Source organism: Crocuta crocuta, unplaced genomic scaffold, assembly GCF_008692635.1.
Source record: "Crocuta crocuta isolate KB4526 unplaced genomic scaffold, BGI_CrCroc_1.0 scaffold24, whole genome shotgun sequence".
NCBI lineage: Eukaryota > Metazoa > Chordata > Mammalia > Carnivora > Hyaenidae > Crocuta > Crocuta crocuta.
In genome coordinates this window covers 1,693,278-1,707,362 of record NW_027530974.1, presented here as the reverse complement: position 1 = coordinate 1,707,362, position 14,085 = coordinate 1,693,278, and the positions used below count along the sequence as shown (strand labels likewise).

Here is a 14,085-nt window from a genome sequence, read left to right as displayed (position 1 = left end):
GGGGCGTCGCCTCCCCCGGCCGAGGGCAGGAAGCGTGGAGGTCGTCAGCCCAGCCGCACAGGCTCCGGCTGCTTCCTCCCGACGCGAGCCGGGACCCGGGAGCGGCTCTTTCCCGAGCGGTCGGTATCCAGGCCCGGAGGACGGCGCCGTGAGGAGCGCGGAGGCGCTGGAGGTGGCAAGTGGGGGCGTCCCGGGGCAGGGCGGGGTGGGCGGAGGACGAGGGGCCCGGGCGCGCGCGCTCGGAGACTGGACGCGAGGGCGATCTATGTAGAAGCGAACCGCGTCAAGTGGCGCCTCTCCCTGTTGACAGAAATAGAGCCTTTCAGGATCGCAGCCGCTCAGTGGCGCAGTTGCGGCTGGTCCCGGNCCCCCCGCCCTACTTCTTCAACCCCCTCTCTCTCCTGGGATCCGCGCTCTGGCCTCTCCCTGCCTCTCCTCTTTCCTGCTGAAACCACCAGTGTGCAACTGCAAATCCGAGCACTTCCCACCCATACTAATTCTTCCAGTCATTCCACACACGTTTCTGGAGCTCTTCCTTTTCCCGGAGCGCTCTTCCAGTAGGACCCGCGGCGCCACACCGCCCTTGCGGAGCGAGCTTGCGGCCTAGTGGGACCACACCTAGTAAGCAGAAGGACTTTCAAGTAAGAGTGAGCCGGCGCCGGGATGGGTGGAGCGCGTGTAGGGATGCTGTCCAGGGTAGGGGTTTGAAGCCTTCTGAGACTGGGATGCTTGAGTGGAGAGGGAAGCTGAGTGCCATTAGCCAGTGCAGGGGTCGGAGAGCTGGATAAACAGTGTTTTCATTGGCCCAGGGGTGCCATAGAGGGACTGAAAGGCGGTCAGGATGGCTAGAGGCTGAGGCTGGAGCAAGATGAGGGGAACAGGTGGAGGGTAAGCCCTTTATTATTTTTATTTTATTTTATTAATTAAAAAAAATTTACATCTAAGTTAGTTGGCATATAGTGCAACAATGATCTCAAGAGTAGATTCCTTAACGCCCCTCACCCATTTAGCCCATCCCCCCTCCCACAACCCCTGCAGTAACCCTCTGTTCTCCATATTTAAGAGTCTCTTGGGTTTTGTCCTCCTCCCTGCTTTTATATTATTTTTGCTTCCCTTCCCTTATGTTCATCTATTTTGCATTGTAAAGTCCTCATATCAGTGAGGTCATATGATATTTGTCTTTCTCTGACTAATTTCACTTAGCATAATACCCTCTAGTTCCATCCACGTAGTTGCAAATGGTAAGATTTCAGTTTTTTGACTGATGAGTAATACTCCATTGTGTATATATATCACATCTTCTTTATTCATTCATCTTTCGATGGACATTTAAATGAAGTGAGCTTTGAGTTTATCCTAGGGGTCATGGAAAAATTTTTTAAGTTTATTTATTTATTTTGAGAGAGAGAAAGAGAGGGAACTGGGGAGGGGCGGGGAGAGAGGCAGAGAGAGAGAGAGAGAGAGAGAGAGAGAGAATCCCAAGCAGGCTCCTGCTGTCAGCACACAGCTGGAGTCGGGCTCGGTCTCACCAACTATGAGATCATGACTTGAGTTGAAGCCACGCCACTGAGCCACCCATGCACCCTGAGCCGTGGGAGATTTAAGAGGAGGGCTGAAAGGGTCTGTCTTGGTGGGGGGTGGTTCTGTTCTGATGCGACAGCAAGTGGTCTAGACTAGGTACAGACTCAGAAGTAGACCAGTTCCAGAGTCATTTGGGCAGCAGAAGGCAGGCCTTGGTGATGGGTGTGAGGGAATGAGGAGCCGCAGGAAGGAGTCAGGGAGGTAGTAGTTGGGTGAGGGAGGATCTCTTTTCCACCCTTTCCTAGTTGCCTGGTGGGCTGGGGCATGGTGGTGGCCATGTGTTCAGGTTCAGCTGTGTGGTCAGCAGACCTGCCCACTAACATTTACACCTCTGACCTCGGTGGCTTCATAGATCCTGGCCGCCCTATTCTTGGTGGTTTTGCTCTTTCTTGGACCCTTCTCTGTTCCTCGTTGCCTCTCTATCCTGGTGTCCCACAGGAGCTATTGCTCCGACTGTCAAGTAAAACTCCGAAATCTTGGGAGTAAAACTCCCAAATCTTGCTAAGTTAGCAAAATAACATAAAACAAAACAAGAACACGGTTTTCTCAGCCTCTTTTCCGATGTTGGAAGGCTACGTGATGTCTAGAGGCTAGGGATGGTTGGGCACTCTGAGTTGGGTTATGGGATATCAGGAGTTAATTGGCCATCTAGGGATGAGAGCTGCTCAGCGGGCGAGCACGAGGACTCTCCCCAGCTGGTTGGTGACCAGTCACTGTAGATGAAAGGCCCTTGCCTCACAGCCAGTTTTATACCCAACTGCACCCTGTCGTCTCTTACCAGAATCTCAAACGTCTCTCAAGTATCAGCTGACAAATAGGGAGACTGTGGCCTTTTGCATAGCTGAAACTCTCAGAGGTCCTCTTCATAAATGTATACAAGAAGACAGTCAGTTAAGCGTCCAACTTTGACTCAGATCATGATCTCATGGTTTGTGGGTTCGAGCCCTGCATTGGGCTTTGTGCTGACAGCTAGCTCAGAGCCTGGAGCCTGCTTCAGACTCTGTGTCTCCCTCTCTCTCTGACCCTCCCGTGCTCACAATGTTTCTCTCTCTCAAAAATAAATAAAAAACATTACAAAAAAATTTTTTTAATGTATGCAAGAAGAAACAGTATTGGGGCACCTGGGTGACTTTGTCAGTTGAGTCTCTGACTTTGGCTCAGGTCATGATCTCAGGGTTTGTGAGTTCAAGCCCCTGCATCCAGCTGGTTGCTGATGACATGGAGCCTGCTTCAGATCTTCTGTTTCCCTCTCTCTCTGCTCCTCCCCTGTTCGTGCTCACTCTTTCTCTCTCTCTCAAAAATAAATAAACATTAGAAAGGAAGAAGAAGAAGAGGAAGAGGAAGAAGAAGAAGAAGAAGAAGAAGAAGAAGAAGAAGAAGAAGAAGGAAGAAGAAGAAGAAGAAGAAGAAGAAGAAGAAGAAGAAGAAGAAGAAGGGGAGGAGGAGGAGGAAGAAGAAGAGGAAGAGGAAGGAAAAGGAGAAGAAACAGTATTATGGAGACCAGGCTAGAGAACCTAGAATTTTTTTCAGTGAGAGTTTCTCCCTCCTCCCCCTTCCCCTCATCTCTGACCCATCCATCCTCCTCCCTGATGCCCTTCTCAGGTGGGAAGAGCTGGTCCTTATGGGAAAGGATGAACTTCACTGCTCCCAGGAGGTTGTCTGTGCCAACAAATTAGTGCTGTTAATGCCTGAGGCTCTCAAGCACCATACTTCTCTATTTACCTTAAAATGTAGGGGCTCAGTCAGTTGAGCCTCCCTCCGGCTTTGGCCCAGGTCCTGATCTCATGGTTCATGGGTTCGAGCGCTGCCTTGGGCTCTGTGCTGACATCTCAGAGCCTGGAGCCTGTCTTCGGATTCTGTGTCTCCCTCTCTCTCTGCCTCCCCTGCTCATGCTGTCTCTCTCTTTCAAAGATAAATAAAACATTAAAAAAATGTGGGCTGACTTTTTTGGATGGGGAGCAACAATAAATGGATTTTCCTCCAACTTAAAATATTTATGAGCTTTATTATTAAAAAAAAAAGTACAATTCCAAAATTGCCAGATATTTGGTCAATAACATTCAGGGGTGTATTAAAGCAGACTTCCTCTTTATTCTCTGGTTCCAGAACCTGTATCATGGATGCCCTTTCTGAAGCAAATGGCACCTTTGCCTTTCACCTTTTGAAGATGCTGTGTCAAGACAGCCCTTCACGTAACGTGTTTTATTCTCCTGTGAGCATCTCTTCCGCCCTTGCCATGGTCTTCCTGGGGGCAAAAGGAAACACTGCTGCCCAGATGGCCCAGGTAAACCTACCCGTCACCCAGGAGAAGGGACTGCCCTTTCAGTTGTTATGTTCTGTCACCCAGCTTCATACCTTATGCTGCAGAATTGCCATGAAGCAGGATGGGGAGGGGTCCTGGTGCCTACACACATACATGCTTATATCAGGCAGGTGGGGCTGCCTGGGGAACAAGACACAAAGGGCAGGGCTGGGAGTCTCCTTCGCTGGGACGTTTTTTGGGAAAAGTTCTCTCTAATTAATAATCTGGTTTTATGACTGTCGAAATCTTGTCCTAGCACCTTGTCTTTGTTTAGAAAATGATACTGAAATTATTTGAAATTTAAGCAGTTAAGATCTCTCATTTTTGAAGTAAGAGACTTCATAACTGTAACTATTCTTTGGTAATGAAGGTAGGTTAATCTCTCTTTCAAGTCATGAATATACCAACATGCCTTCCTGGTAAGGGGATGGACAAAAATATGCAAATGTGGGCGAAAATGCATGTCTTTATTACTTATACAGACTGTGTGGACTAGTAGTTTAACAAGCATTCAGCAAACATCTAAAAATAGTTAAGAATCAATCCCTATCCCGAAGGGGTTTTATAGAGCAGGCAGAGGACATGTGCCTAAGATACAAACTACAGGCTTGTCTCCTGCACACACCTTCACTACAGGAGGATTCGTATGGTTCTTTGTTTCAATACCACTTTCTTTTCTCTTGAGAACTCTTTGTGGGGTAATGGCTTATCTGAATCATTTTTCAGCTTGTGGCATGAGGGAGTAAAGGTTTATATGTAGAGAGGGGCTTTCTTGAGCTTACTGAACTTTTCTATATTTTAAGCTAGCTGATGAATGAACCCTTCTGGGAGTTTTTTTGTTTTTTGTTTCTTTTAGAGCCTCAAGATTTTCTGGTTACATTGTATTCAGACATTGAAAGTTCCTTATCCTTCTGTGCTCAACTGGACAGTAATGGCACTCAGCATACAAAATATACATTGCTACTTACAGCATTAAGGAAAATTATTTTAAAGAACTAGTTTTTGGATTCTGTATAAGCTGACAGATTGAAATTGATGCCTTCCCCACTGATTGTATTTCTGCCCATTTCTTCTTGAGCTTATCATGCTTCTAACTGTATTTTTTTTTTAAATCTTAGAAACAAATTTTCCTCTATTTAGGGCATATCTCATGCTTGTGCTTTTCTTGGGATGCAAGATTTTATAATAACCCCTTTTCTGAACCCCCCTTCTCCTTGTCATTCTGTCTGTTGCTTACCTTTAAACAAGAGATCTATTTAGGCAGAACAGCCAACTCTTACTCCTCTGTTTTCTGTGCTCCCCACCCCACCCCCGTCTTTTTCTCTCTGTATCTTCTCCCCACCTTCATATAGTATTGCTCTAGTATGTATTAAATCTGCAATTTAAATGAAAACAATGTCCTTTTAAAGGAAAATTTTGTAGAGTATTTGAGAAAGAATTTTGCTTATAGAGGGGTGCCTGGGTGGCTCAGTTGGTTAAGCGCCTGACTTCAGCTCAGGTCATGATCTCATGGTTCATGGGTTTGAGCCCCACATCAAGCTCTGTGCTGACAGCTCAGAGCCTGGAGCCTGCTTCAGATTCTGTGTCTCCTTCTCTCTCTGCCCCTCCTCCCCTCACACTCTGTCTCACTCTGTCTCTTAAAAATAAATAAATGTAAAAAAATTTTTTTTTGCTTATAGAGTTTTTGGGATCAAAGAACAATCTTGATTATTTTTTTAAGTTTATTTATTTTGAGAGAGAGGGAAAGCATGAGTTGGGGAGGGGCAGAGGGAGAGGGGATAAAGAGAGAGAATCCCAAGGAAGCTCCACACTGTGAATGTGGCACTCGATATGGGGCTCGAACTCATGAACCATGACATCATGCCCTGAGCTGAAGTCAGATACTTAACCAACGGAGCCACCCAGGTGCCCCATCTTGATAATTTTTAAAATTATTTTTCTCAACAGGTACTTTCTTTAAACACAGAGAAAGACATTCATCACAGTTTCCAGTCACTTCTCACTGAAGTAAACAAACCTGGCACCCAGTACTTGCTCAGAACAGCCAACAGGCTGTTTGGAGAAAAGACATGTGAATTCCTCCTGGTGAGTTGAGTCAGCAAAACAATAAAAGTTGTATTCAAAATATAGAGTCTGAAAACAAGGTCCTGGAGAACCAAAAATTATGGTGGACAGTGTTTTAAAAACTCATAATTCTACAACTGTGCTTTGAATTATTTAAAATTTGACTACTTGTAAAATTCATTTATCCATTTCTGGTTGGTTTTTCATGATTTAGTACTTAGCTTATTTTATTTATTTTATGTTTATTTTATTACTTATTTTTGAGAGAGAGAGAGAGTGTGAGTGGGGAGGAGCAGAGAGGGAGGGAGACACAGAATCTGAAGCAGGCTTGAGGCTCTGAACTGTCAGCACAGAGCCTGATGTGGGGCTTGAACTCATGAACCGTGAGATTGTGACCAGGTGCTCCAGTACTTAGTTTATTTATAAACTCTGGAATTTCAGTACCTAATAGGCTAAGATATCACTTTTAAGAGATGTATGCTTATTTTAATAAAAAGTATATACTATTCTGATTTTTTGGAAATTAAACTTTATTTAGGAATATAGCCACATTGAACACTTTTCTCTCCAAAGGGTTTTAAGGAATCCTGTCTTCAGTTCTACCACGCTGAGCTTGAGCAGCTTCCATTTGCCAAAGCTGCAGAGCAGTCCAGGAAACACATCAACACTTGGGTCTCAAAAAAGACTGAAGGTCAGAATTACATGTTATTACGTCAGTTTTTGTTTTTTTTTTGCCTTCTCCCCCTCCCCCTCTTCCTGCCCCTCCCCTCCCTCCCTCTTCCTCCCCTTGCTGTTCTGATTTTACTAGTGTTTCAGATGGTCAGAGTCACTCTGACAGGCTAGGCCTCATAGCATATTTGGACCTTAATGGACTCAAAGTGATTCCGATCAGAAGCTCGGGTTTTCAACAATGGAGACTTAATTTTTTCCATTCTCCAGGGACCAGAATGACTGATATGTCAAAAGAAAGTCATAGACCAGATTTCCAGTTTAGTACCTTACACTGAAGCATACTTTCACGTGGCCTGTAATGTTCACATGTTGGGTGGGTTCATCGCCTCCATAGGAAAGACACTACTGGTCAGATCTCCCCTGAGTCATACACTTGGGCTTCCTCCTTCTAAATTCTGTGTGGACCTACCACCACCTTTACCTTACACATTAAGCTTACTTATTCTAGTGCTGCTTTCATGTCTCCCACTTATACTCCCTTAATTAGATTTGATAAGCCTAGATTTAATAGGCCAACTGCAGACTGTCTCTCAGGGCTGATCAATCCTGTAGACTAAGATCATCCTTGTTTGGCATTGAGCCTTATTCATTTGTTTTACAGAATGCCATGTTCTGATATTGGCCCCCACGATCAATGATGATGTTTGAACCATTCAGGACCCTCTGCACCAACTCTACTTGGTACCACTAGGAACAGTCCTATTTCTGTCAGTAAATAAGACAATTGAGAACAGACGTTGTCCTTCCTTAAAGAGTTAGCAGTTATTGCCACCATTTCTTCTTGGAATATTTGCCACTTAATACCATCTGGAGGCAGCAGATTAGCAGGGATGCTCTTAGTTCATCGGAAAGGCAGTTTGATACCCAGGGAAAGAAGGGAGAATCTTTCACTTCCCCACCTTACCTTTGCCAGAAATGTCTGGTGTTTTGTTTAGAGGATCAAATAGTGAAATCACTTCTATTTGCTTCCAGAAGCTGCTCGGTGCATCCAGCGTGCCCATTATCAACTCTTCTCTGTTGAGCTGTTCATTCCAGCTGCCTCTAACATGTGGATGTAGTTGTGGAATGTTAGCACTGCTTATAGCTCTGCTGCACTAAACCAGACAATCCCATTTCACTGCCTGAGATAAGCCAGGTCCCTCCAGCTCATCACTCATTTCCTGCTTGCCTCGTTGTCTGACTGCGTGTCGTGGTTTTCATTGAGTGATTTAGAAGTCATTCACTGTCCTCAACTTTGTGGAAAGGCCTTGGTTACCTGACCATGAATACCACTCGTATGTGTTGTGTTTGATTTCTGCACCTAACAATCCAAACTTAGCAAATTTGAAAAAAGAAAAGAATGTTTGGTTCTTGACTAATAACCAAGGATTTGCCAGTAAACCTTATCATGATTTATTCATCCCATGTTCTATAAATTCACCTGAATATACTCTACTTTTTCTGGAAGGTAAAATTCGAGACGTGTTGCCAAATAGCTCGATTGATGCACAGACCAAGCTGGTTCTCGTCAATGCCATCTACTTCAAAGGAAGGTGGAATGAACAGTTCAACAAAAAGCACACAAGGGAAATGCCTTTTAGAATAAACCAGGTGAGAGAAGCTTTCAAAAATCCTACTAGAAGAAATTGAATGGAAAAAACTAAGTTTGTAAAAGTATAAATGATTGGTTAAAAATATTTTGAAGGGTACCTGGGTGGCTCGGTTGGTTAAGTGTCTGACTTCAGCTCAGGTCATGATCTCATGGTTCATGGGTTCGAGCCCCGTGTCAGGCTCTGGAGCTCAGAGCCTGGAGCTTGCTTCAGGTTCTGTGTCTCCTTCTCTCTCTGCTCCTTCCCCACTCATGCTCTGTCTCTCTCTCTCTCTCAAAAAAAAAAAAAAAAGAATAAATGTAAAAAAATGTTAAAAAATAATTTTGAAACCACATTACAAATGAAATTTTAAACTCTGTAGAAAAGAACAGAAGAATAAAAATTATTTGCTGTAATTTTTTTGCATTTTATTACTGCTCCTACTGCCTCTGATAATCTCTTCTACCTTCAGTGCTGCTACCTAGTTCTGGAAACTTAAGACTTTCTTCTAAGCCCAAGTTGCTAAATTGAAAGCAAAAAACAAGTGTTAAGGAAAAACGTGTGATATGTGTGTGTGTGTGTGTGTTGGGAGAGTGGATAGAGGGAGTGATATTTCTTTAATCAGATATTTAAAGAATTAAAATAAGTATAGATTGAATTAATAGTAATTAATCATTATTTAGTATTTATAAATTTCTAATATTAAAACTGACAAAGATCTTAGACTTGATATTGAGGTATAACTTCAGGCAAGCATTAAAATAGCTTGCCAAATCCCCAGCCTTGGAAAAAAAAAACCCATTTTAATGTAATTAGGAAACACACTCTGTAGGTAAAACCTTTTATGGGGGGCTTAAGGTGCACTGTACATAATCAGCCCTCCAGTTACAGGGTGGGAGGGGGAGAACTTTTCTAGCATTGATTTTAGAAACTATTCTAATTTGTATTAACAGCTGATCTGTATCAGCTTGAAAAAATAAGTATAATACTCTAACTTCTGGGTGCATATACCCTCTTCTGTATTTTTTTGAGAGAGAGAGAGCAGGGGAGGGGCAGAAGGAGAGAGAGACTCTTAAGCAGGTTCCATGCTCCATGCTGAGCCTGACATGGGGGCTTGATCCCATGACCATGAGATCCTGACTTGAGCCCAAATCAAGAGTCCAACATTTAACTGACTGAGCCACTCAGGCGCCCCACCTCATCTGCATTTAAAAAAAAATTATTTCCGTGGATTAGAGTATCAGAATTGGAACAATTGGATTTAAATACATGAAGAGATATTAATTCTTTCTACTTGCTGGCAAGACTGCTTTCTAAGTGGGTATGTCCATACACTACCAGTCACATTCCTGTGAAACTCTTAAATTTCTTCCTACTTTATCTCAAAACCTTTCTCTAGTTAAAATGAAATAATTTTCCATTTAATTTTATATGACTGTGTCATTTATATAGTTTGTTTATTTTGAGAGAGAGAGTGTACACATGTGAGCAGGGTTGGGGCAGAGAAAGAAGGAGAGAGAGAATCCCAAGTAGATCCATACGATGAGCACAGAGCCCAACGTAGGTCTCTAATTCACAAACTGTGAGATCATGTCCTGAGCTGAAATCAAGAGTTGGATGCTTAACTGCCTGAGCCACCCACGCACCTCTCCTCAGATATAGTTTAAGTGAGGAAAATCTGATTTCCTCCTCTGGAAAATGCAGAGTACTGCATTTATTTTGCTGAGTAGCACATCTTTCCCAGGCTACCTGTTTACAGCAGATGCCTTATAATGATGACAGGAAAGACTCAGAACTAGCACATGAATATTCTTTCCATCACAGGTTCTGAAAACACTCTGGAGTCAATTTTAGGTGTTTTGGAAATTTTTAGGGCCTCTTTCAATAATCTGTTTTTAATTCCATGCTCATCTCTATTCCCATCAGAAGGAGCAGAGGCCAGTGCAGATGATGTTTCAGGAAGCTACATTTAAGCTTGCCTATATTGAAGAGGTGCAGGCCCAGGTCCTGGAGGTGCCTTATATGGGTGAGGAGCTGAGCATGGTCATTCTGCTTCCGGATGACAACGTGGATCTAAGCTTGGTGAGATGAATCCAGTGACAACCTTCACATCCTTCCTGATAGGCTAGAACTCAGGCACCATTTTCTTTTTCTTTTAATCATTCATCTTTTTTTTTTCGTAAATAGTTTATTGTCAAGTTGGTTTCCATATAACACCCAGTGCTCATCCCAACAAGTGCCCTCCCCCATGCCCATCACCCTCCTTCCCCTCTCCCCAACCCGCATCAGTCCTCAGTTTGTTCTCAGCATTCAAGAGTCTCTCATGGTTTGCCTCCCTCCCTCTCCCCAACTATTTTTCCCCTTCTTCTCCCCCATGGTCGTCCATTAAGTTCCTCCTAATCCACCTATATGTGCAAACATATGATATCCGTCCTTTGCCTGACTTATTTTGCTCAGCATAACACCCTCAAGTTCCATCCATATTGCTACAAATGTTCAGATTTCATTCTTTCTCATTGCCATATAGTATTCCATTGTATAAATATACTACAACTTCTTGATCCATTCATCAGTTGATGAACACTTTGGCTCTTTCCATGTTTTGGCTATTGTTAAAAGTGCTGCTGTGAACATTGGGGTACATGCTCAAGCACCATTTTCAACATTTGTGTTTATCTTTTAAGTTGATGATATGGGCAACCAGGCAGCAGGGCACAGTATTCAGATACTTAGGCTTTGGAACCGAACTGTTATTCAGAACCTGCTTCTCCCATTATTATCTATGTGACCTTGCCGAATAACTCTATTTTCTAAAATGGGGATGGTGATAACATCTCCTGATAGAGTTTTATTAGGATAAAATGGGCATAGTTCAGGGAACAAGCTTAGCACATTGTCTGGTGCATAATCAGCCCTGCATAAATGTGATCCATAATTATTATCATAATCATTGTTGTTAGCATTATATTTTAAATACCGAGAACCTGAAATTCAGGAGGGCAGAGCCGGAAACAGCCGGAAATGCCATTCCCCGCCCACGCCCACTCTGCTTCCTTTTGTCATGAATCCCTAGTGTGAGAGTCAGCCCTGGCCTGGCCCAGTAGCTCCTAGTAGTTCCTGGGCAGCGCAAGCACTGAGTGGCACAGGGTGCTCCCATGACCTAAGGGGCCTATGTGAGCAGAGCTGCAGCCATTGGCTGTCTTTCTGTCCATCTCCCTCCTCCCCACCCATGTCTCTTCTTCAGAGTGTATGCAGGATTGCAGGATTGTGCCTCTGGCAAATTGTTCTTCTGGGTGGACTCCACCAGGAGCTCTTTCTTTCCCAATCATTTTTTTAAAGTTTTTTAAAATTTTTTATTTATTTTGAGAAAGAGAGAGCTTGCATGCATGAACGGAGGTGGGAAAGGATCCCAAGCAGGCTCTGCACTGTCAGCACGTGGAACCCAAGGCAGAGCTTGATCTCACAAACCATAAGATCATGACCTGAGCTGAAACCAAAAGTCGAAGCTTAACCAACAGAGCCACCCAGGTGCCCCTCCCCATCTTTTTTCTTACCAACAATGCCTCATCTTCAAAAAATAAGCACAGTTAAAAAAAAAAGAAAGAAAGAAAATCACAGTCAGCTGGGCATTGACGATTGTCAGGAAAAGATGTCTCCTAGACAATGTTGGGTAACGGGAGGAACAGCCACTGTCTTTGTGCCTCTGGGCTGTTTGAAGTCTTCCCCACCTGGCAAGGAAGCCACACATTTAATAGCACGAGTACGAGATCGCACAGATTTCCTGGCAGATAAAGGTGCCACTGGTCTTGTGTGACAACTAACACCTATCTATGCAAGGAGGAAGGCTATGTGGGTGGGGATGTAAATATGTACCAAAGTATGAATTTCAAAATCAAATTGTGGTCTTTCAGGTGGAGAAACATCTCACCTATGAGAAATTCAGAGCATGGACCAAGCCAGACTGTATGAAGAGTACTGAAGTGGAAGTTTTCCTTCCGAGGTTTAAACTGGAAGAGGAGTATGACATGGAGTCTGTGCTTCAGCGCTTGGGAATAGTGGATGCCTTCCAGGGAGACAAGGCCGACTTTTCGGCAATGTCAGCCGAGAGAGATCTGTGTCTGTCCAAGTTTGTGCACAAGAGTTTCGTGGAGGTGAATGAGGAAGGCACAGAGGCCGCGGCTGCCTCGGCCATCGTGGTTGTGGAGTGTTGCATGGTATCTGGACCGAGATTCTGTGCCGACCATCCCTTCCTCTTCTTCATTAGGCACAACACAGCCAACAGTATTCTGTTTTGTGGCAGGTTTTCCACTCCGTAAGGGTGAGCATTTCCCTCTTTCTGTGTCCTGTCTTGCTTCACAGCCCTGTGAAGATGGGCCTTTAAAGCCAAGTGCGAAGGTGATGAGGGCAGATTCCTCATCCATCTGAATCTCATGTTTGTCCACACTCAGCTCTCCCCATACTGACCACTCATTTGCCCTACTTAGTCAAAATCATGTGACTATAGACCTTAATGATTCCCTGTTGTATTTAAAATGCAGTTCTAATCCCATAGGATGGCATACAGAATTTTCCTAGATGGTTTCAGACTTCTTCCTCACTCATTCCACATGTAACTCATTTTAGTTATGCCATATTGTGCCTTATTGCATGCTGGTCTTAGCCTATTTCAGTAGTAGTACATACTTCTATCTAAGGCTACTGTTTTATAGTTTTCCTGGTACATTGGCTTCTTAGAAAGTTTCTTTAATGCACATTTTTATTTTATCTTTGACATTCATGCATCGCCATGTATGTGACAAATGAGGCATCAGGCATTGGAGACAAAGTCATGGTCTTTTGACATCTGGTCTTTAATACTCATCCTGGAATGATGTAGCTTTTATGACAGCCAGATTGGACTAGGTAATGGCCTTAAACTTACCATGTGACTCCCTTGTAGGGATCAGACCTTTCTTCCTGTTAATTGTATTTCTCCACCTCCGACTCTTAACAGTAAAACTTCCATTCAGTTCTTAAAGCTCATTTCCGATGTCATCTTCTCCAAGAAATTTTTCCTTCTCTGCATAAGCAGATGTACGTTTCTTAACTCTCATTGCACACAGAGGGAGGGCATTTCTCTTATGGAAGTTGTTTTATGTATTAGTCATCTGTGTTCTCCAGCTACGCCTTAAATTCCTCCGAGGCTAGGACTATATTTTATAGGTTTGTGTACCACATACAATGCAGTCAGAAGTAATTTGATCATACATGAACTCTGTAATGTTTTAAAAAGTGATTAGATGTCAGTGATATTATTTTTGGTGTTTTTTTTTTTTACTAAAGTTTATTTATTTTGAGAGAGAGGGCATGGGTGGGGGGTGGCAGAGAGAGAGGGAGAGAGAGAGAATCCCAAGCAGGCTCCACACTGTCAGCACAGAGCCTGATGTGGGGCTTGAACTCACGAATCCATGAGATCATGACCTGAGCAGGAATCAAGAGTCGGATGCTTAACCAACTTAGCTACCCAGGCACCCCATTATTGTTTTTTTAAAGAATTTTTTTATTAAAGTGAAATGCACATGTCATAAAATTACCCATTTAAAAGTGAACAACACAGTGCAACATGTCCTGCAACCACTACTTTAATTCCAAAAAATTGTCATTGCCCTAAAGGAGAACCCTGTGCCCCCTCAGCAGTTCCTCCCCGTTCTCTTCTCCCTTGAGTTCAGAGAGGGTCACTTCAGATTTCAAGGACCCTTATCAGTCTCACTGGCCAGGGCACTGTGATGGGCTGTGATGAATTACAAGAGGCGGTACTAGCAAGCGCAGAAGGGAAATTTCTTTCACGTGGAATGCGTG

The 14,085-nt window shown here is 43.6% G+C and overlaps 1 protein-coding gene across 4 annotated transcripts in view; it reads left to right on the top strand.

The window, feature by feature from the left end:
• Nucleotides 1–13,541, top strand: part of SERPINB9 (serpin family B member 9) — a 65,590-nt gene extending 52,049 nt beyond the window's left edge. The window contains exons 1-7 of one of the 4 annotated variants that reach the window (XM_077770012.1): nucleotides 7–172; nucleotides 3,688–3,865; nucleotides 5,831–5,968; nucleotides 6,521–6,638; nucleotides 8,127–8,269; nucleotides 10,174–10,329; nucleotides 12,159–13,541. In XM_077770012.1, the coding sequence (XP_077626138.1) occupies nucleotides 3,698–3,865; nucleotides 5,831–5,968; nucleotides 6,521–6,638; nucleotides 8,127–8,269; nucleotides 10,174–10,329; nucleotides 12,159–12,563 (1,128 nt within the window). In that variant the 5' untranslated portion in view covers nucleotides 7–172; nucleotides 3,688–3,697 and the 3' untranslated portion in view covers nucleotides 12,564–13,541. Of the gene's footprint in view, nucleotides 1–6; nucleotides 176–449; nucleotides 642–3,687; nucleotides 3,866–5,830; nucleotides 5,969–6,520; nucleotides 6,639–8,126; nucleotides 8,270–10,173; nucleotides 10,330–12,158 lie in introns of those variants that run through there. The other 3 variants (XM_077770013.1, XM_077770015.1, XM_077770014.1) reach the window with 3 other exon arrangements.
• Nucleotides 13,542–14,085: the final 544 nt, after the last annotated feature.